The sequence below is a fragment of the Homarus americanus genome, unplaced genomic scaffold, assembly GCF_018991925.1.
Source record: "Homarus americanus isolate GMGI-L3 unplaced genomic scaffold, GMGI_Hamer_2.0 scaffold34354, whole genome shotgun sequence".
NCBI lineage: Eukaryota > Metazoa > Arthropoda > Malacostraca > Decapoda > Nephropidae > Homarus > Homarus americanus.
The window spans coordinates 392,953-414,953 of record NW_024727436.1 but is presented as its reverse complement, the minus strand read 5'-3'; the positions used below and the strand labels follow the sequence as shown (position 1 = coordinate 414,953).

General features: G+C 48.4%; 2 protein-coding genes across 2 annotated transcripts in view; both read right to left on the bottom strand.

Annotated features, from left to right (window-relative positions):
- Positions 1 to 302: 302 nt before the first annotated feature.
- Positions 303 to 1,183, bottom strand: LOC121865858 (coiled-coil domain-containing protein 15-like). Its single transcript, XM_042365413.1, has 2 exons — positions 1,105 to 1,183; positions 303 to 652 (listed from the first exon to the last, which is right to left on the bottom strand). The coding sequence occupies exons 1-2, from the start codon at positions 1,181 to 1,183 to the stop codon at positions 303 to 305; spliced, it is 429 nt and encodes a 142-aa protein (XP_042221347.1).
- The window catches only part of LOC121865857 (guanylate cyclase 32E-like), a 77,456-nt gene continuing 55,939 nt past the window's right edge, over positions 485 to 22,001 (bottom strand). Inside the window, 16 exon segments of the mRNA XM_042365412.1 lie at positions 485 to 1,931; positions 2,359 to 2,573; positions 4,421 to 4,662; positions 5,013 to 6,532; positions 6,571 to 6,576; positions 8,253 to 8,347; positions 8,350 to 8,431; positions 9,569 to 9,775; positions 9,999 to 10,067; positions 10,174 to 10,259; positions 10,262 to 10,296; positions 16,736 to 16,876; positions 19,644 to 19,818; positions 19,951 to 20,136; positions 20,382 to 20,502; positions 20,970 to 21,146. Of these exon segments, the coding sequence (XP_042221346.1) occupies positions 1,629 to 1,931; positions 2,359 to 2,573; positions 4,421 to 4,662; positions 5,013 to 6,532; positions 6,571 to 6,576; positions 8,253 to 8,347; positions 8,350 to 8,431; positions 9,569 to 9,775; positions 9,999 to 10,067; positions 10,174 to 10,259; positions 10,262 to 10,296; positions 16,736 to 16,876; positions 19,644 to 19,818; positions 19,951 to 20,136; positions 20,382 to 20,502; positions 20,970 to 21,146 (3,660 nt within the window). The 3' untranslated portion in view covers positions 485 to 1,628.

The following is a 22,001-nucleotide window of genomic DNA, read 5'->3' as shown; positions in this document are numbered from 1 at the left end:
TTTATAATTTATATATATATGGTTAGGTTAGGTTAGGTTAGGTTAGGTTAGGTTAGGTTAGGTTAGGTTAGGTTAGGTTAGGTTAGGTTAGGTTAGGTTAGGTTAGGTGAGTCACTGCTCTTGGCCTTGGGGTCTTTCCTCTCTCCTCCATTTTCTCACTCCTTTCTCTTCTGTTTTCGTTATCTCTCATATTCTTTTTTTTATTTTCTTCTCTCTCTAATCTTCTTTCTCTCTTCTCTTCTCTCTCCTCTCTCCTCCTCTCTTTTTTATTCTCTGACAAATGACGATAAAATGAACTTAAATCAGAGGCTAACAGCGAGTGACTTAACCCATTTATATACAGACACACACACGTTATGGTCTCCGGGTACAATGTTGTGGTCTCCGGGTACAATGTTGTGGTCTCCGGGTACAATGTTATGGTCTCCGGGTACAATGTTGTGGTCTCCGGGTACAATGTTTTGGTCTCCGGGTACAATGTGGTCTCCGGGTACAATGTTGTGGTCTCCGGGTACAATGTTGTGGTCTCCGGGTACAATGTTTTGGTCTCCGGGTACAATGATGTGGTCTCCGGGTACAATGTTTTGGTCTCCGGGTACAATGTTTTGGTCTCCGGGTACAATGTTTTGGTCTCCGGGTACAATGTTATGGTCTCCGGGTACAATGTTACTCTCATAAGTTCACAAGTTAATTTTTGTTCACTTTTCTGTTCAAATACTGTTATTCAGTTCAAAAGTTCACATAACTCAGCATCGTGTAAGATCTTGAACGTTCAAAAATGCCTTGTTATTGTTCACCTTAAGTCACGTAAGATTATAATGAACATCCAGTACTTAAATATATGTTCACATCAGTTCAATATGTTCATAAAATCGGGTTCTATCGACTTAAATAACTTGACGGATGTTCCTGTTCACTTAACCCTTAAATAAGTTCACAGGTGTTCCCTTGACGGATGCTCCTGTTCACTTAACCCTTAAAAAAGTTCACAGGTGTTCCCATAAGTTCACAGATAAAAGTTCACCTCAATTTTGTTCAATTTTCGGAAGTTCACAGGTGTTCATTAAGCGTTCAAACACCTGTCTTTGTATTGTCTAGTTTCACTGATATTAACTTCCATTAGTTTGACTTCATCGAGGGTAAGTGACATCAGTTTGACTTCACGATGATTGAGTTCCTTCATTTTGACTTCACCAAGACTGAACATCATCAGTTTGACTTCACTAAGAATATATTGTCCATCACTTGACTTCACTAAGAATATATTGTCCATCATTTGACTTCACTAAGAATATATTGTCCACCACTTGACTTCATTAAGAATATATTGTCCATCACTTGACTTCACTAAGAATATATTGTCCATCACTTGACTTCACTAAGAATATATTGTCCATCACTTGACTTCACTAAGAATATATTGTCCATCATTTGACTTCACTAAGAATATATTGTCCATCACTTGACTTCACTAAGAATATATTGTCCACCACTTGACTTCACTAAGAATATATTGTCCACCACTTGACTTCACTAAGAATATATTGTCCACCACTTTGACTTTAACCAGTTTGGCTTCTATCAATTTGTCTTCCTCGGATATGACCTCCAGGATGGTGGTCGCGTCCTCAGACGAAGTTCTCACCGGCCTCTTGCTTGTGTGAGAGGCCAGGTGAGGTACGGAAGTGGTGAGTGACCGCTGCCCCACCACTCCTTACCTCCTGGACTATGGTGTTGGTGCACTCCTGTAGGATTCCTGTGGTTACTCCTCCTACAGACACTCCTAGAGCAAGTCCTCCTCCTCCTCCTACTCCACCACACACTCCAGTAGCTACACCTCCACCTCCTCCTCCAGATACCCCTACAGGTTCGACTCCACCATAGCCCTTAAAGTCACCTCCAGGTATGGGTCGCAGCCCTCCGTCACTCACCTGGATGTAATTAGTTAAGTTAGGTCAGGTCAGGTAAGGGGGTTAACAGGTCATAACTACATAGGTTAAAATTACTGTAGGTCAATATATATTACATTACAGGACCACCATCTACCACACTACCACCATCTACCACACTACACTACCACCATCTACCACACTACCACCATCTACCACACTACACTACTACCATCTACTGTACCACACTACACTACCACCATCTACCACACTACCACCATCTACCACACTACACTACTACCATCTACTGTACCACACTACACTACCACCATCTACCACACTACACTACCACCATCTACCACACTACACTACCACCATCTACCACACTACCTGACTGCTCATAGATGACGTGTGATGGATTACCTGTGGGTTAGTATTGTGAGAAGGAAAGAATACTAATGACTTTTACCTGAGACGCAAGGCAGGTGTAAGGTGGGCTGGAGAGGGGGTCGGAAGGGTGCGTGAAGGGGTCGTTTTCAGCGTGAAGATCATGCACGGTACAGGTCTTCACGCTGTCTTCTTCTATGCTGCCTCCTTCTCCTCTTTCTTCTCCTATTCCTCCTTCTCTTCCTCTTTCTCCTCCTCCTCCTCCTCCTCCGTGTTCAGTAAACATCTCCTCAGGTCCTGTAAGATGTACACAGATCCATAATTGAAGACTCTTGCTTTCTCTTTCTCTTTCTTTACTCACTCTTTTTCTCTACTCTTTTCTTTCCCACCTTCTCTTTCTCTCTATTCACTTTCCCTCTCTCTCTCTCTCTTCTATCTTTCTCTCTCCTCTCTTTCCCTATTCCTCTCTCTCTCTCCACTCTCTCTCTCTCTCTCTCTCTCTCTCTCTCTCTCTCTCTCTCTCTCTCTCTCTCTCTCTCTCTCTCTCTGATCAACACAACAAGTTCCACATTAATTAGAATTCTACACAGAGTGTTTCTCTCGTAGCAACATACCTCAGTAAACTGATTAAATATCTTCTGTTCTGTTACTTTCTAGAACGTAACCTAATCTAACCTAATCTAAAGTAACCTAATCTAACCTAATCTAACATAACCTAATCTAACCTAATCTAACCTAACCTAACCTAATCTAACGTAACCTAATCTAACCTAACCTAATCTAACGTAACATAATCTAACCTAATCTAACGTAACCTAATCTAGCCTAATCTAACGTAACCTAATCTAACCTAATCTAACATAACCTAATCTAACCTAATCTAACGTAACCTAATCTAATCTAATCTAATCTAACTTAATCTAACGTAACCTAATCTAATCTAATCTAATCTAATCTAACCTAATCTAACGTAACCTAATCTAACCTAATCTAACGTAACCTAATCTAACCTAATCTAACGTAACCTAATCTAACCTAATCTAACGTAACCTAATCTAACGTAACCTAATCTAATCTAACCTAATCTAACGTAACCTAATCTAACGTAACCTAATCTAACGTAACCTAATCTAACCTAATCTAACGTAACCTAATCTAACCTAATCTAACGTAACCTAATCTAACCTAATCTAACGTAACCTAATCTAACCTAATCTAACGTAACCTAATCTAACGTAACCTAATCTAATCTAACCTAATCTAACGTAACCTAATCTAACGTAACCTAATCTAACGTAACCTAATCTAACCTAATCTAACGTAACCTAATCTAATCTAATCTCATCTAATCTAACCTAATCTAACCTAATCTAACGTAACCTAATCTAACGTAACCTAATCTAACCTAATCTAATCTAATCTAATCTAACGTAACCTAATCTAATCTAATCTAATCTAACCTAATCTAACGTAACCTAATCTAACCTAATCTAATCTAATCTAATCTAACCTAATCTAACGTAACCTAAACTAATCTAATCTAATCTAATCTAACCTAATCTAACCTAATCTAACGTAACCTAATCTAACCTAATCTAACGTAACCTAATCTAACCTAATCTAATCTAATCTAATCTAACGTAACCTAATCTAATCTAATCTAATCTAACCTAATCTAACGTAACCTAATCTAACGTAACCTAATCTAACCTAATCTAATCTAATCTAATCTAACGTAACCTAATCTAATCTAACCTAATCTAACCTAATCTAACGTAACCTAATCTAACCTAATCTAATCTAATCTAATCTAACGTAACCTAATCTAATCTAACCTAATCTAACCTAATCTAACCTAATCTAACGTAACCTAATCTAACCTAATCTAATCTAATCTAATCTAACGTAACCTAAACTAACCTAACGTAACCTAACCTAACGTAACCTAACCTAACCTGTAAAATTAAGTCAACATTGGGTACACAAACAAGACTTAACTGATAAGAGAAGGTGAGGGTGAGGTGAGGAAGAGGAGGGAGGAGGAAGAGGAAGAAGAAGAGAGAGGAGAAGAGGAGGGAGGAGATGAGGAGGAAGAGGAAGAGAAGGAAGAAGGAGGTACAGAAGAGCACCTCCATTACACCTACCAACGTCGGTGTTGAAGATATAACCAAGCTTCTGAACGTGACCCGCGTGTTGGTGAGTGTTGGTGATGTTGGAGACTCTGTTGGTGGTGGTGGGGACTCTGTTGGTGGTGGTGGGGACTCTGTTGGTGGTGGTGGGGACTCTGTTGGTGGTGGTGGGGACTCTACTGGTGGTGGTGGGGACTCTACTGGTGGTGGTGGGGATTCTACTGCATGTACTGTCACTACTACTGCAGCTGGTATCACTGTTGGTAAAGAATGGATACAAACACAGACATTAGTTTAGGTGTAATTTTGTTGAGTTTCCCCTGTCAATTTTTTTATGAGGAATTAAAGAAAATGAAAATAATTAATTTGCGTGTTATCAACTTTTTAATTAAATATCAATTAAAGATTTACTAATACTATCATCATAAAGATTCTATACTGTACATATCTAGTTAAGATAGAGTCTCAGTGTAGCTTTGACGCCATTGTGTATTGTTTATTTATTTATATTTGAAATTACGAGGAAATATCAACATACGACCCAGGATAATGTTATGATTAAACCACGACACAGGTAAACACAGGTAAAAGTGTTAATTAAACATACCTGAGAATGTCGTTAATGTTGTTATTGCCGGAGTTACTGTTGATGCTTCTGTTAATGCCTGTTGAGGTGGTAGGCAGGTGTCTGACAGGTGTTCTGGGACTGTTATTGAGGCAGATACTTTGAGCAGGTATTGTGGTGGTTGTTGAGCAGGTGTTGTTAGTTGTGGTGACAGCAGTGGTGGTGTTATGATGAGTTGTAACGAGAAAAGATAATGACTTGTTGATGGATGGGTTATAGGTTGTTGTGGGGTTATATGAGGTAGAGTTGTGAAGACTAGACGGGTTGTGAGTATTATCTATAACACTGCTTCTCATATTTACGGGAGAATAACTCACATTATGAGGGTTGTTGTGAGTATTGTGAGAGGTGAGAGAAGGACTGGGAGCTATGAAGGTGTTATTACATATAATCTGACTACCAGTTGGGCTGTGTGGTACTCGGGGTGACAGGCTACCACAGTGGTGAGATAATGATGGTACTGTGGCGTGGGCCGTGTGGGTAGTATGGGTCAGATTGTGGGTAGTGGTGAAGAGTGAGGAGGGGGCAAGAACTGGACTACACGAACGAGGACTGTGGTTGTGTGTGGTAAGATTATCACCACAGTTGTTAATTTTGATGGTGGCACTGTTGGCACTGTTGGCACTCTTACTGGGGCTGTAGACAATATTGATGGCACTGTTATCAAGACTCTGGAGACTACAGGTGGCACTATTCCCCAGACTACCGTTAGCACTGTTACTGAAGCTGTTTATGGTACCAGGACTGTGGGTACTGTTATTGGCACTATTACCGGGAACGAGGGCATTACCAGTGGCACTATTACCGGGAACGAGGACATTACCAGTGGCACTATTACCGGGAGGAAGGGCACTACCGATGGCACTGTTACCGGGAATCAGGACATTACCAGTGGCACTATTACAGGGAACGAGGACATTACCAGTGGCACTATTACCGGGAGGAAGGGCACTACCGATGGCACTGTTACCGGGAATCAGGACGCTGGCATTGGCACTCTTGATAATGTTGAGGATATCTTGGGCTGTCACTGTGGCACTGAGGACGATAGTAGGGAGGCGAGGGGGAGGGGTGGGAGTGGGGGAAGGTGGAGTGGGAGTGGTGGGGGAGGTGGGGAAGTGTGTGGTTGGGGTATGAGTGGTGGGGAAGCGGCTGATTGGGGTAGGAGTGGTGGGGAAGTGGGATATTAGAGTAGGGGAGGTGGGGAAGTAGGTAGTTGGAGTATGAGTGGTGGGGAAGTGGGATATTAGGGTAGGGGAGGTGGGGAAGTAGGTAGTTGGAGTATGAGTGGTGGGGAAGCGGCTGATCGGGATAGGAGTGGTGGGGAAGCGGCTGGTTGGGGTGGGGAGAGGGGTAGTGGGGTTGTGTTTATGTGGAGTGTGTGGGGAGGGTGTTAAGGCCCCTGGGGTGATTACTGCTGGGGGTTGGGAGGAAGAAGGTCCTCCCCTGACCCCTGGCTGCTGCTCCCCTACCAGCCACCACGTCATCATCTGTCCCTTGCCCTGAGGAAAAGGTCAAAGTGGAGACATCAGTGACCTACTTTGACCTCGATACTAAAATATTACATTAATTATATTGTGGTTATTTTCTAACCTTAATAAAACAAATTACAATCAGTTATCATTATTATTATTATTATTATTGTTGTTGTTGTTGTTGTTGTTGTTGTTGTTGTTGTTGTTGTTGTTGTTGTTATTATTGTTATTATTACTGTTACTTTATTTTTAATATTTTTACTGTATTATTATTATTATTATTATTATTATTATTATCATTATTATTATTATTATTATTATTATTATTTTTATCATCATTATCATTATTCTTATCATTATTCCTACAAGTATGACCCTCGTACCTGGTCGTTCCCCTCACAGGTCACAGGTGTGGTGTTATAATGAATGTTAATGACCGTCATCACCACTAATGACATCATCCTCTTCCTTAATTCTCTTAATGTTGTGTAGTAATTACCCTTTACCCCCTGTCTCCTCTTTCTTCCTCCTTCTCTTATTCTTCTCTTCGTCTCTTTCTTCCTCCTCCTTCTCTTTTAGTCTTCTATTCCTCCTTCTTATCTCTCCCCCTCTCTTCTTCCATTCCCTCCCTCTCCCTCCCTCTCCTTCCCTCTCTATAAAGTCTTTACACCGGGAAGCACATTATCCCCCAGAGTTAATTACATGACAATAATTACCTCCTCATTACACAGTTAATCTTACTTATGTAAATATTAAGTGTAAATTTGTCTTGGTGTTTTGTATAATGTGTGTGTGTGTGAGAGAGAGAGAGAGAGAGAGAGAGAGAGAGAGAGAGAGAGAGCAATACAAACAACTACTGTATCCGGTGATTTTATATTCCTACACACTCACCCAATCTCCTCTCCCTCCCCAGTTACTCTCCTCTCTTCCTCTCCCTCATTCTCCCAAGCCCTTCCCCTCTCTCTCCCCCACTCACCTGACATCCTAATCCCTCTCTCCTGGGCGGCATAATCCTCTCACTAAACCTGGATTAACATAAATACATCGAAACCGAGTACTGTGATTCCCTCGTCTCTCCCTCACTCTCACATTTCTCCCCTCACATTATCCCTCACCCCCACACCTCACATTCTCTCCCTCACTCTCACATTCTCCCCCCCCCCATTCTCTCCCTCTCACATTCTCTCCTCACTCCCCACACTCTCACATTCTCCCCACCTCTCACATTCTCTCCCTCCCCCCCCCCCCTTCTCTCCCTCCTCCCTTCTCCCCTCCCCATTCTCCCCCACCACTCTCCCCTCCTCCCCCACACTCTCACATTCTCTCCCTCACTCATTCTCCCCCACACTCTCACATTCTCTCCCTCCCCTCACATTCTCCCCCCACTCTCATTCTCTCCCTCACTCTCACATTCTCTCCCTCACTCTCACATTCTCTCCCTCACTCCCCCTTTTGGACGATACATGTAGTCCCTCAGCTTATCCAGCATCAACATATTCACAATGGAACTAACTTTCCTCTCCCTCCTCTCCCACGCCCTTACACTCTCCCACTCTGCAGCATTCCCACAACTTTCCTATCTCCTAACCCCCACACTTCCCCACCCCCACACACTCCCACACACCCCACCCACCCCCCACACACTCCCACACCCCCCACCCCACACACTCCCACACACCCCCACCCCCACACACTCACCCCACTCACACACACACCCCATCACCCCACACACCCCACCTCACCTTACATAAGTAAGACCTCTCTCCTGTACAATATATCCACCTAGTTTATCCAACATCAGCTTATGGGCGTTAGAGGTGTGGATCCTCAGTTCTTCCCCGTCGACTCCATCCTTGAGGCGGTGTTTACAGTGTCACCAAATAGACAGTGCAGTGGCATCGTCAGTCCCACCACCTGCACACGGCCCTGTAGGGAGTGTGTGTGGTTTGTGTGGGGTGGGTGTGTGGGTGGGGTGTGTGGGTGGGGTGTGGTGTGGGGTGTGTGGTGTGGGGGGTGTGTGGGTAGGGGTGTGTGTTGGGGTGTGTGGGTGGGGTGTGTGGTGTGGGGGTGTGTGGGTGGGGTGTGTGTGGGTAGGGGTGTGTGGGTGGGGGTGTGTGGGTGGGGGTGTGTGGGTGGGGTGTGTGGGTGGGGGTGTGTGGGTGGGGGTGTGGGTAGGGGGTGTGTGGGGTAGGGGTGTGTGTGGGTGTGTGGGGTAGGGTGTGGGGTAGGGGTGTGGGGTAGGGTGTGGGTGGGGTGGGTAGGGGGTGGTAGGGAGGGTAGGAGGTGTGGATGGGTAGGGGTTGACACGAGTGGGAGGAGAGAGGAGGAGGAAAGGAGGAGGAGGAGACAAAAATTATTCCGAAACATAGGAAAATAACAATAAATTAGAACACACACACACACACACACACACACACACACACACACACACACACACACACACACACACACACACACACACACACACACACACACACAAAATCCATCAGAAAACCCATCAGAAACCTTCACTCGGTCACTCAGAATGTACTAGTGAACTGTGAAAAATCATCGTGTTTACATTTAATGACCTGATTTCAGTCAGCCAGTCAAGATATGCTCTCAGTACCTCTTCCAGCCACTCAGAATGCACCAGAATGAGTGACTGGTTCATGGAGGCACTCAGTAATTACTAGGTCACTTAAAGCGGACATAATGAGTTACTAAGTTGAATCATACACTGAGATGCACTTAGGTCCTCCTTCTCTCTCTCTCTCACTACCCCTTTAAGCTTCTTTCATTCACCTGCTTCTCACCCTCCTCCCTCCCTCCCTCCTCCCTCCTTCCTCCCTCCCTCCTTCCCTCCTCTACCCCCTCCCTCCCTCCCTACCACTCACTCTCACATTCTCATCCACACCTCCACACACCCTAACACACCCTGTAACATACTCTAGCTCACCTGAATATACAACCATCATACCCTCCCACCCACCCCCACACCCTCACACTCTTCCCACACCCCTTACACCCTCCCACACACCCCACACCCCTCACAGTCTTCCCCACCTACACCCTCCCACACACCCTAACACACCTTGTAACACACCCTAACTCACCTGAATGTATGCCAATCCTCAACCTGAGCGTATCACCTGGACGATGCCTGATGGTAAACTGCTTGACGGCGGACAGCAACTTGAGAGCCATTGACGCGATTCCCGCCGCATGCTGGTCTCCGTTACATATTGGGAGACCAGACACAACCATATATGCGTCTCCTATTGTCTCTACCTGTGGGGAGATAGGAGATATAGAGTGAAGGAGAGAGATAGAAATGGTTAACGAAGGAGAGATAGAAAGAGTAGTTAACGAAGTGTGAGAGGAAAATGATGATGATGATGATGATGATGATGAGAATGACAATAATAACGGTGAAGATAATGATGATGATGATGATGATGATGATGATGATGATGATGATGATGATGATGATGATAATGATGACGTATCTTACCTTGTATATGTCATAATCACCGATAATGGCGTCAAAACAGGTGTAGAGTTCGTTAAGCATGTTGACCATCTGTAAGTGAGAGAGAGTGTAGTAGTCTCTCTCTCATACGACAACTCTCTCACACCCATCTCCAAAGCATCCATCCACACACGCCCACACACGCCCACACACCCACCTGGAGGGGCGTAGATTCGGCCGACAGAGAGGTAAAGCCCACAATATCGCTGAAGTAAATGGTTACGTTGTCGTAGCTCTCAGGGCGACTTGTTCACCTCTCTTTAATGACTCAGCCACCGACCTGAGGGAGAGAGGGAGAGAGGGAGAGTTGAGGGTGAGAGGGAGAGTTGGAGGGTGAGTGAGGGGAGTGAGGGTGAGTGAGGGAGAGAGGGAGAGTTGAGGGTGAGTGAGGAGAGAGAGGAGAGAGGGAGAGGAGGGTGAGTGAGGGAGAGAGGGAGAGTTGAGGGTGAGGAGGGAGAGAGAGGGAGAGAGGGAGAGTTGAGGGTGAGGAGGGAGAAGGAGAGATAAAGGAGGAGGGAGAGTTGAGGGTGAGTAAGGGAGAGAGGGAGAGAGGGAGAGTTGAGGGTGAGTGAGGGAGAGAGAGAGAGGGAGAGTTGAGGGTGAGTGAGGGTGGAGGAGGGAGTAAGGGAGAAGGGAGAGATGAAGGAGGAGGGAGAGTTGAGGGTGAGTGAGAGGGTGAGAGGGAGATGAAGGAGGAGGGGAGTTAGGTGAAATGAGGGAAAGTTGAGGGAGATGAAGGAAAGATGAGGGAGGAGGGAGAGATGAGGAAAAATTGAGGGAGGAAGGAAGATGAGGGGAGTGAGGAGAATGAGGGAGAGGTAGAGGAGAAGAGGGTGAGGGGAATAAGTCTCACCAAGTGTATATAAATCATGAGAGATCAACAATATATTATCCAATAAATTAACACAATATAAAAATACCAGATTAATACTTAACAACTACAGTGACTCTATGTCCGTCCAACAACCAATCAGCTGCCTTGTTACAAACTGATCTTAGGCCTTAGTTACACACACACACACACACACACACACACACACACACACACACACACACACACACACACACACACATATGTATAATTTTAATCTACCTGTGCCCAACCTCTCCTTTCTCTCCCCCTACCCCTCCTCCCTCCCCCCCTCCCCCCCCCCTCCAGGACACCAGTAGGGACTCACTCTAGGTAACATCCCCAGTAGCAGCATTCTCCCTCCCCCCCCCCAGGAGACACCAGACTCCTCACTCAGGCACATCTCAGTAGCAGCATTCCTTCCCCCACAGGACACCAGTAGGACTCCCACTTAGGAAACATCCCTCAGCAGCAGTATTCTCCCTTCCCCCCAGGACACCAGTAGGACTCCTCACCCCAGGGTAACATCCTCAGCAGCAGCATTCTCCTCCCCCCCCAGGACACCAGTAGACCCTCACTTAGGCAACATCCCCAGCAGCAGTATTCTCCCTCCCCCCAGGACACCAGTGCAGGGACTCCTGATCCTAGTAACATCCCCAGTAGCAGTATCTCTCCCCCAGGACAATTGTACAGGGACTCCTCACTTAGGCAACATCCTCAGCAGCAGTATCTCTCCCTCCTCCAGGACACCAGTAGGACCTCACTTGTGCAACACCCTCAGCAGCAGCATTCCTCCCTCCCCCCTCCAGGACACCCAGCAGTGACTCTCACTTAGGCAACATCCCTGTGCAGCAGCATTCCCCTCCCCCACAGACACCAGTAGACCTCACCTCTAGGCAACATCCTCTGCAGCAGCATCTCCCTCCCCCCCCCCCCCAGGACACCAGCAGGACTCCCTCACTTAGGTAACATCCTGCAGCATCTCTCCTCCCCCCCCCTCCAGACACCAGTAGACTCCTCACCCCAGGCAACATCCTCAGTAGCATTCTCCCTCCCCCTCCAGGACACACCAGTAGGGACCTCCTCACTTAGGTAACATCCTCAGTAGTAGCATTCTCCTCCCCAGACACCAGCAGGACCTCACTCAGGTAACAACATCCTCAGTAGTAGCATTCTCCTCCCCCCCCCACAGGACACCACAGCAGGACTCCTCACCTAGGCAACATCCCCAGCAGCATCTCCTCCCCCCCCCCCCAGGACACCAGTAGGACTCCCTCACTTAGGCAACACCTCAGTAGTAGCATTCCTCCCCCCAGGACAACACCAGCAGGACTCTCACTGCAACATCCAGTAGTAGCATTCTCCTCCCCCAGGACACCAGTAGGACTCCTCACTTAGGCAACATCCTCAGTAGCAGTATCTCCCCCAGGACACCAGTAGGACTCTCACTCTTAGGTAACATCCTCAGTAGTAGTATCTCCCCCCCAGGACACCAGTAGTTGACCTCACTTAGGCAACATCCCTCAGTAGTAGTATCTCTCCTCTCCCCCCCCCCCTCCAGGACACCAGTAGGACTCCTCACCCAGGTAACATCCCTCAGTAGCAGCATCTCTCCTCCCCCAGGACACCAGCAGGACTCCTCACCCCAGGCAACATCCTCAGTAGTAGTATCTCTCCTCCCCCCAGGACACCAGGGACCTCACTTAGGTAACATCCCCAGCAGTAGCATCTCTCCCTCCCCAGACACCTCAGTAGGACTCACTCTAGGTACATCCCCAGTAGCAGCATTCTCCTCCCCCAGGACACCACCAGCAGGACTCCTCACTTAGGCACATCCCCAGTAGCAGCATTCTCCCTCCCTCCAGACACCACCAGTAGGACCTCACTTAGTAACACATCCTCAGTAGCAGCACTTCTCCTCCCCCCCTCCAGGACACCCTGTGACTCCTCACTTAAGGCCATCCTCAGTAGCAGTATCTCCCTCCCCCCCCCTCCAGACACCAGTAGACCTCACTGCAACATCCTCAGTAGCAGTATCTCCCTTCCAGGACACCAAAGTAGGACTCCCTCACTTAGGCATCCCTCAGCAGCAGCATTCTCCTCCCCCCCCCAGGACACCAGTAGGACTCCCTCACTTAGGCAACATCCTGCAGCAGCATCTCCTCCCCCAGGACACCAGTAGGACTCCCACCTAGGCAACATCCTCAGTAGCAGCATCTTCCTCCTCCCAGGACACCACAGTAGGACTCTCACTTAGGTAACATCCTCAGTAGCAGTATTCTCCCTCCCCCCCAGGACACCAGTAGGACTCCCTCACTTAGGCAACATCCTCAGTAGCAGCATTCTCCCTCCCCCTCCAGGACACCCAGCAGCACTCCTCACTTAGGCAACATCCTCACAGTAGCAGCATCTCCCCCCTCCCAGGACACCAGTAGGACTCCCCACCAGGTAACATCCCCAGCAGTACCTCCCTCCCTCCCAGGACAGTAGGACTCTCACTTAGGTAACATCCTCAGTAGCAGCATTCTCTCCTCCCAGGACACCAGTAGACCTCACTTAGGTAACATCCTCAGCAGCAGCATCTCTCCAGGACACCAGTAGGACTCTCACTTAGGCACATCCTCAGCAGCAGTATTCTCCTCCCCAGGACACCAGTAGACCTCACTTAGGTAACATCCTCAGTAACAGTATCTTCCCTCCCCCCCAGGACACCAGTAGGACTCTCAATAGGGTAACATCCTCAGTAGCAGTATTCCTCCTCCCAGACACCAGTAGGACTCCCTCACTAGGTAACATCTCAGTAGCAGCATTCTCCTCCCCCAGGACACCTGCATTCCTCACTTAGGCAACATCCCTCAGTAGCAGCATTCTCCCTCCCTCCAGGACACCAGCAGGGACCTCACTTAGGCAACATCCCCAGCAGCAGCATCTCATTCCTCCAGGACACCAGTAGACTCCCACTAGGTAACATCCCAGTAGCAGTATCTCCTCCCCCCCCAGGACACCAGTAGGACTCCTCACCTAGGTAACATCCTCAGTAGCAGTATTCTCCTCCCCCAGGACACCAGTAGGACTCACCTAGGACATCCCAGAGCGCTTCCCTCCCCAGACACAGGACTCCTCACTTAGGTAACATCCTCAGTAGCAGTATCTCCCCCCCAGACACCAGTAGACTCCTCACTAGGTAACATCCTCAGCGGATCTCCTCTCCAGGACAGTGGACCTCGCATCCGCGTCTCCTCCCCCTCCAGGACACCAGTAGGACTCCTCACTTGGTAACATCCCAGTAGCAGTATCTCCCTCCCCCCAGGACACCAGTAGGACTCTCACTTAGGTAACATCCTCAGTAGCAGTATCTCTCCCTCCCCCCCAGGACACCAGTAGACCTCACTTAGGTAACATCCTCAGTAGTATCTCCTCCCCCAGGACACCAGTGACCTCTAGGTAACATCCTCAGTAGCAGTATCTCTCCCTCCCCCTCCAGGACACCAAGTAGGGACTCCTCACTTAGGCAACATCCTCAGTAGCAGTATCTCTCCTCCCCCTCCAGGACACCAGTAGGATCCCTCACTTAGGTAACATCCTCAGTAGCAGCATTCTCCCTCCCCCAGGACGGACTCACCAGTAACATCCTCAGTAGCAGCATTCTCCCCTCCCCAGACACCAGTAGGACTCTCACTTAGGCAACATCCTCAGTAGTGCATCTCTCCTCCCCCCTCAGGACACCAGTAGGACTCTCACTTAGGTAACATCCTCAGTAGCAGATTCTCCCTCCCCCTCCAGGACACCAGTAGGACTCTCACTTAGGTAACATCCTCAGTAGCAGTATTCCTCCTCCCCCCAGGACACCAGCAGGGACTCTCACTTAGGTAACATCCTCAGTAGCAGTATTCTCTCCAGGACACCAGTGGACTCCCCCTCTCCTCCAGGACACTGGGACTTCACTTAGGTAACATCCTCAGTAGCAGCATTCTCCTCCCCCTCCAGGACACCAGTAGGACTCTCACTTGGGTAACATCCTCAGCAGCATCTCCTCCAGGACACCAGTGGACTCTCACTTGGTAACATCCTCAGTAGCAGTCTCTCCCCCCAGGACACCCCCCCCGTAGAGTATCTCTCTCCCCAGACACCAGTGGACTCCCCACTTAGGTAACATCCTCAGTAGCAGTATCTCTCCCCCCCCCCCAGGACACCAGTAGGACTCCTCACTTGGGTAACATCCTCAGTAGCAGTACTCTCCTCCCCCCCCAGGACACCAGTAGGGACTCCTCACTTAGGTAACATCCTCAGTAGCAGTATCTCTCCTCCCCCTCCCAGGACACGCAGGGACTCCTCACTTGGTAACATCCTCAGTAGCGTATCTCCCTCCCCCCAGGACACCAGTAGGACCTCACTTGGGTAACATCCTCAGTAGTAGTATTCTCCCTCCCCCCAGGACACCAGTAGGACTCCTCACTTAGGTAACATCCTCAGTAGCAGTATCTCTCCCTCCCCAGGACACCAGTAGACTCCCTCACTTAGGTAACATCCTCAGTACAGCATCTCTCCCTCCCAGGACACCAGTAGGACTCCTCACTTAGGTAACACTCCTCAGTAGCAGCATCTCCTCCCCCCCAGGACACCAGGTAGGACTCCTACTTAGGTAACATCCTCAGTAGCAGTATCTCCCCCCCCCAGACACCAGTGGGGACTCCTCCTTAGGTAACATCCCCAGTAGCAGTATTCTCCTCCCCCAGACACCAGTAGGACTCCACTTGTGTAACATCCTGCAGTAGCATCTCCCTCCCTCCAGGACACCAGTAGGACCTCACTTCAGGTAACATCCTCAGTAGCAGTATCTCCTCCCCTCCCAGGACACCAGTAGGGACTCTCACTTAGGTAACATCCTCAGTAGCAGTCTCTCCTCCCCCTCCCAGGACACCAGTAGGACTCCTCACTTAGGTAACATCCCCAGTAGTAGTATCTCCCTCCCCCCCTCCAGGACACCAGTAGGACTCCTCACTTAGGTAACATCCTCAGTAGCAGTATCTCTCCCCCCCAGGACACCAGTAGGACCTCACTCTAGGTAACATCCTCAGTAGCAGTATCTCCCTCCCCCCAGAGGACACCAGTAGGACTCCTCACTTAGGTAACATCCTCAGTAGCAGTATCTCTCTCCTCCAGGACACCAGTAGGACTCCTCACTTAGGTAACATCCTCAGTAGCAGTATTCTCCTCCCTCCCAGACACCAGTAGGACTCTCACTTAGGTAACATCCTCAGTAGCAGTATTCTCCTCCCCCAGGCACCAGTAGGACTCCTCACTTGGTAACATCCTCAGTAGCAGTATCTCCTCCCTGGCTCACCAGCAGGACTCCTCACTTAGGCAACATCCTCAGTAGCAGTATCTCCCTCCTCCAGGACAAGGTAGGACTCCTCACTTAGGTAACATCCTCAGTAGCAGTATCTCTCCTCCTCCAGGACACCAGTAGGACTCCCTCACTTAGGTAACATCCTCAGTAGCAGTATTTCTCCCTCCCGTCTCCCAGACACCAGTAGGACCTCCTGTAACATCCTCAGTAGCAGCATCTCTCCCCCAGACACCAGTAGACCCTCACTTAGGTAACATCCTCAGTAGCAGTCTCCTCCCCAGACACCAGTAGGACTCCTCACTAGGTAACATCCTCAGTAGCAGTATCTCCCTCCCCCTCCCCAGGACACCAGTAGGACTCTCACTTAGGCAACATCCTCAGTAGTTCTCTCCTCCTCCCAGGACACCAGTAGGACCTCCATCCCGTGGTCTCTCTCCCAGACACCAGTAGGACCTCACTTAGGTAACATCCTCAGTAGCAGTATCTCCTCCCTCCCAGGACACCAGTAGGACTCCTCACTTAGGTAACATCCTCAGTAGTAGTATCTCTGTCTTCTTCTTCTCCTCCATGAGTTGCTTGGTCCGCTCCTGCACCTTCCCCTCCAGGTTATAGGCGTACTTCTCCATCATAGCTAACATGTTGTCCACGATGTTCAGCTTCCTGGTGAACACACGAGAACAAGTGGTCAATAGTGGTGAACAGGTGGGTGAAGGGGTGGTGAATAGGGGTGGTGAACGGGGATGGTGAATAGGGGGGTGAACAGGTGGAACAGGGGTGAATAGGTAGAATAGGGGTGGTGAATAGGGGTGAATATGGGTGGTGAACAGGTGGTGAAAAGGTGTGAATAGGGTGAATAGGTGGTGAATAGGTGTGGGAACAGGGTGGTGAACAGGGATGGTGAATAGGGGTGGTGAACAGGGGTGGAACAGGGTGGTGAATAGGTGGTGAATAGGTGGTGAACAGGGGTGGTGAATAGGGTGGTGGGAATAGGGGTGGTGAACAGGGGTGAACAGGGATGGTGAATAGGGTGGTGAACAGGGGGTGGTGAATAGGGGTGGTGAATAGGGTGGGTGAAATAGGGTGGTGAATAGGGGTGGTGAATAGGTGTGGTGAACAGGTAGTGAACAGGGGTGGTGAATAGGGGTGGTGAATAGGGGTGGTGAATAGGGGTGGTGAATAGGTGTGGTGAACGGGTGTGGTGAACAGGGGTGGTGAATAGGGGTGGTGAATAGGTGTGGTGAACGGGTGTGGTGAACAGGGGTGGTGAATAGGTGGGGTGAACAGGTGTGAACAAGTGTAAATAATAGGGAACTATGGTGAACAAAATTACATATATAACACATATGAATATATTGTGATGAACATATCCCTCTCCTTCCCCCTCCCCTCTTCTCCTCCCTCTCTCTCCTCCCCTCTTCTTCTGTTCCCATTATATCCTCTTCTCTCACCTCCTCTCTTCCTTCTCCTCTCCTTCAAAATTCCCCCTCCCTCTCTTTCCTTCTAGCTCTCTCTCCTTCCCTCCCCTCCCTCTCTTTCCTTCGCTCTCCTTCCCTCCCCTCCTCTCTTTCCTTCGCTCTCTCTTCCTTCCCTCCCCTCCCTCTCCTTTCCTTCGCTCTCTCTCTCCTTCCCTCCCCACCCCCTCTCTCACCACTAGACAGGACCCCCAGGAGTGAGGGAGCAGGTCTTATATACGGTGTGTTTGGGTATATATTCTCTGCTGCCATTCTAACAACACCACGGCTTACACTCTCGCTGATATACTGTCCGGGTAAAACTACTTTCTATACTTTCTAATAAAAGCTCAAAATACTTTCTCTGCTTTCTAGATTATGTAAAATGACTTTCTCTTTTAAAATACTACTACTACTACTATCTACAACCACCACCACTACTACTACTACTACTACTACTACTACTACTACTACTACTACTACTACTCCAGCCTCCCCCAATAGCCACACCTTCGCCACCATTTTATTACCTTAATATTAAATATCCTAATACATAAGTAACTATCCTAGCTGTGTTGAGTTAGTTGAGCCGCAGATCTATGCGACATTCAGTGACTGTTGCCTCATAGTCAATATCTGCAACGGTTGTCGGCTTTGGGGCCGATGCTCTCGTTCCCCTGAGGCAGAGCAAAGTCGACATCTCATCCAGGCTGTAACATAACTTCTGGGCTGCTGCTTCTGTTCGGATATCACCTCCGTGAGTCTGGCGTAGAAGCATCTTGCACTTGGTCCCATCCCACCAGAGGTTGTGAACACTACAACTACTAGTACTACCTACAACCACTACCGTGGCCTCCAGCCTCCCCCAATAGCCACACCTTCGCCACCATTTATTTACCTTAATATTAAATATCCTAATACATAAGCAACTATCCTATCTGTGTTAAATTAGTTGAGCCGCAGATCGATGCGGCATTCGGTGACTGTAGCCTCATAGTCGATATCTGCAGCAGTTGACGGAGTAGGGGCAGAAGCTCTCGTTCCCCTGAGGCAGAGCAAAGCCGACCGAAGGAGAGAGAAGGACAGTCGACATCTCATCCAGGCTGTGACATAACTTCTGGGCTGCTGCTTCTGTTCGGAGATCAGCTCCGCGAGTCTGGCGTAGAAACATCTTGCGCTTGGGCCCATCCCACCAGAGGTTGTGAACACCAGCGGAGTGAAGCTGCCTTGATCGACACTTTGAATTCTCTCCCCATATGCCCTTCTCTTGTCGTTCTCGTTCCTCCTATGTGCAGCATCGAGAGCTAGGTTACGGTGACAAACGGCCATGGGATCAAAAATCCTGATGTCGAAGAAGGCTCGCTGTCCCTGCGTCCAGAATCCTCGAGCACTGACGTCCACACGGGCTTCGTTAGATGTGTTTGAAGTCCTGTGTTGGAGGATCTCGCCATCCAGTGGAAGGAGGGTCGGTTCTACCATGACGTCCCGGCAGGTTTCCTTCAACATATTTGCTGTGAGATCCCTTACCTCGTCATGCCTCATGCATATGAAGCCCCCCTTCTTGCAAACCATGGCGTGATCGCCATCATAGGAATAGCCACACACGCATTGGGAGGGCAAACCATCTACTGGCCAACCGTACCTTAGAGCAATGGCATCTGTAAATTCTTGTTTGTTGAGGCTGAAACCATTTGCCCTTATCGGTAACGTAGTTAACCAGTTCGAGGCGCCCACCTCCTGCGCTATAGCTACTTTTTTTGTCAGATTTTCTGGAACCTGCAGCAATAATTGCTGCAACATGTCATTTTGGCAGTGCTGCCGATCTGTTGTAATGGATCTACGGATCTTATTAACTTCGCTGGGGTGATACACCCCCACCCTTACCAACCACCACAACCCCCACTACCATCCCCGATAACCACCCCTACCACTACCACACCCACCCCTACCACTACCACAACCACCACCATACTTACAAGCCAGACTGCATTTCCTTCAGCCTGACTCGAACCAATTTAAAATCAGGTCTCTCGTCAGGGTCTTCCGTCCAGCACTCCCTCAGGCACCTCTGTACGTACTCTGGGGTCTTGAGCTCATCCAGGGGAGGTCTTAAGGGCGGGTCTTGTCCTGCAGCGACCTGGGTTATTATCTCTGTGGAGGCGACGAAGAAGGCAGGTTACAGTGTGTTAATGTTATGGGTTTGGGTTGGTTAGGTTAGGTTAGGTTAGGTTAGGTTAGGTTAGGTTAGGTTAGGCTAGGTTAGGTTAGGCTCCAAACACTCACCGTGGATAGAGATCTTATTCAGGAGGTCCCCCCAAGGTCCAGCTCGACCCACCACCTCGTACAGGATGACGGCGAAGGAGAAGACGTCCCCCTTCTGCGTCCCCCGCGGGTGTTCTCCAGTAGCTCTCAGTAGCTCCGGGGCCACCCACAGCTTCTTCCGCCCCTCTACCACCTGATCTGGCGAGGCTGAGAGAGAAGAGGAGGAGCAGGAGGGTTAGTGGGTGTGAGAGAAGAGGAGGAGGAGGAGGAAGAGGGAGGGTTAGTCTCTCTCTCTCTCTCTCTCTCTCTCTCTCTCTCTCTCTCTCTCTCTCTCTCTCATAAACACTCACACACATCTCACTCAGTTCACAACACACTCAGCTCACAACACAGTCAGCTCACAACACACTCAACACACTCAACACACTCAGCTCACAACACACTCAGCTCACCTTTAAACTCGTGAAGGCCGAAGTCTGCCACCTGAAGGATCCACCTGGAGTCAACGAGACAGTTACTAGAGCGGAGGTTCCCGTGGGAGACGATCTCGCTGTCGTGGAGGTAGACCATGCCCTGGTGAGACAAGGTCGTTAGAGGTCGTTGGAGGGGAGACAAGGTCGTTAGAGGTCGTTGGAGGGGAGACAACGTCGTTTACAGGTCGTTGGAGGGGAGAGAAGGTCGTTTACAGGTCGTTGGAGGGGAGACAAGGTCGTTAGAGGTCGTTGGAGGGGAGACAACGTCGTTTACAGGTCGTTGGAGGGGAGAGAAGGTCGTTTACAGGTCGTTGGAGGGGAGAAAAGGTCGTTAGAGATCACTGAAGGAGAGACCTCATCCTCCAACCCTCACCCTGTACCCTCACACTCCACCCTCAACCCTCACACTCCACCCTAATTTTCAACCTTCACACCTTACTCTCCAGCCCTCACACTCCACCCATCCACCCTCACCCTCATACCTATCCCTCCACCTCTCACCCTCCACCCTCACCCTCCAGCCCTCATCCTCAACCCTCACACCTCACACTCTACCTTCACACTCACCTTAATCAGATCGGCGACGAGGGAAGCCACGAACATATTATCAAGAAGGAGGTCATCATTGGAGAGGACATCTTCAAGTGATCCTCGAGCACAGTAAGCGGTCAGGATACAGATGTTTCCCGTGTCGACTGAGGAGCCAATGAAGGGCAGCAAGTTCTCGTGGCGGACATCGCGCATCTGGCAACACGAGGAGATGGTTAAGCATACGGTAGTTTGTTTACAATGATAAGGAGGTGAAAACAAGGACTGTGTTATTGTTTGATGGCCATATTTGTTTATATAGAGCGGTTAGTACAGCTTGTGTGGCCATTTTACTGTTTTATGGCCATATTTGTTTATATAGAGGGGTTAGTACAGCTTGTGTGGCCATTTTACTGTTTTATGGCCATATTTGTTTATAGATGGTTAAGCATATGGTGGCCATTTACTGTTTACAATTGATAAGGGGTTAAAACAAGTGTATTTTACTGTTTTATGGCCATATTTGTTTATATAGAGGTTAGTACAGCTTGTGTGGCCATTTTACTGTTTTATGGCCATATTTGTTTATATAGAGGGGTTAGTACAGCTTGTGTGGCCATTTTACTGTTTTATGGCCATATTTGTTTATATAGAGGGGTTAGTACAGCTTGTGTGGCCATTTTACTGTTTTATACATTGCTTATATAGAGGGGTTAGTACAGCTTGTGTGGCCATTTTACTGTTTTATGGCCATATTTGTTTATATAGAGGGGTTAGTACGGCTTGTGGCCATTTTACTGTTTTATGGCCATATTTGTTTATATAGAGGGTTAGTAACTTGGCCATTTTACTGTTTTATGGCCATATTTGTTTATGTTTTATGAGCCATATTTGTTTATATAGAGGGGTTAGTACAGCTTGTGTGGCCATTTTACTGTTTTATGGCCATATTTGTTTATATAGAGGGGTTAGTACAGCTTGTGTGGCCATTTTACTGTTTTATGGCCATATTTGTTTATATAGAGGGGTTAGTACAGCTTGTGTGGCCATTTTACTGTTTTATGGCCATAT

Excerpts from the sequence above, each read along its gene's own strand:
- LOC121865858 (XM_042365413.1), bottom strand. The coding sequence starts at position 1,183 with ATGAAGGAACTCAATCATCGTGAAGTCAAACTGATGTCACTTACCCTC. Across the intron at positions 653-1,104 it reads ACTAATGGAAGTTAATATCA|ACCATAACATTGTACCCGGA; the intron begins GTGAAACTAGAC and ends TTGTACCCGGAG.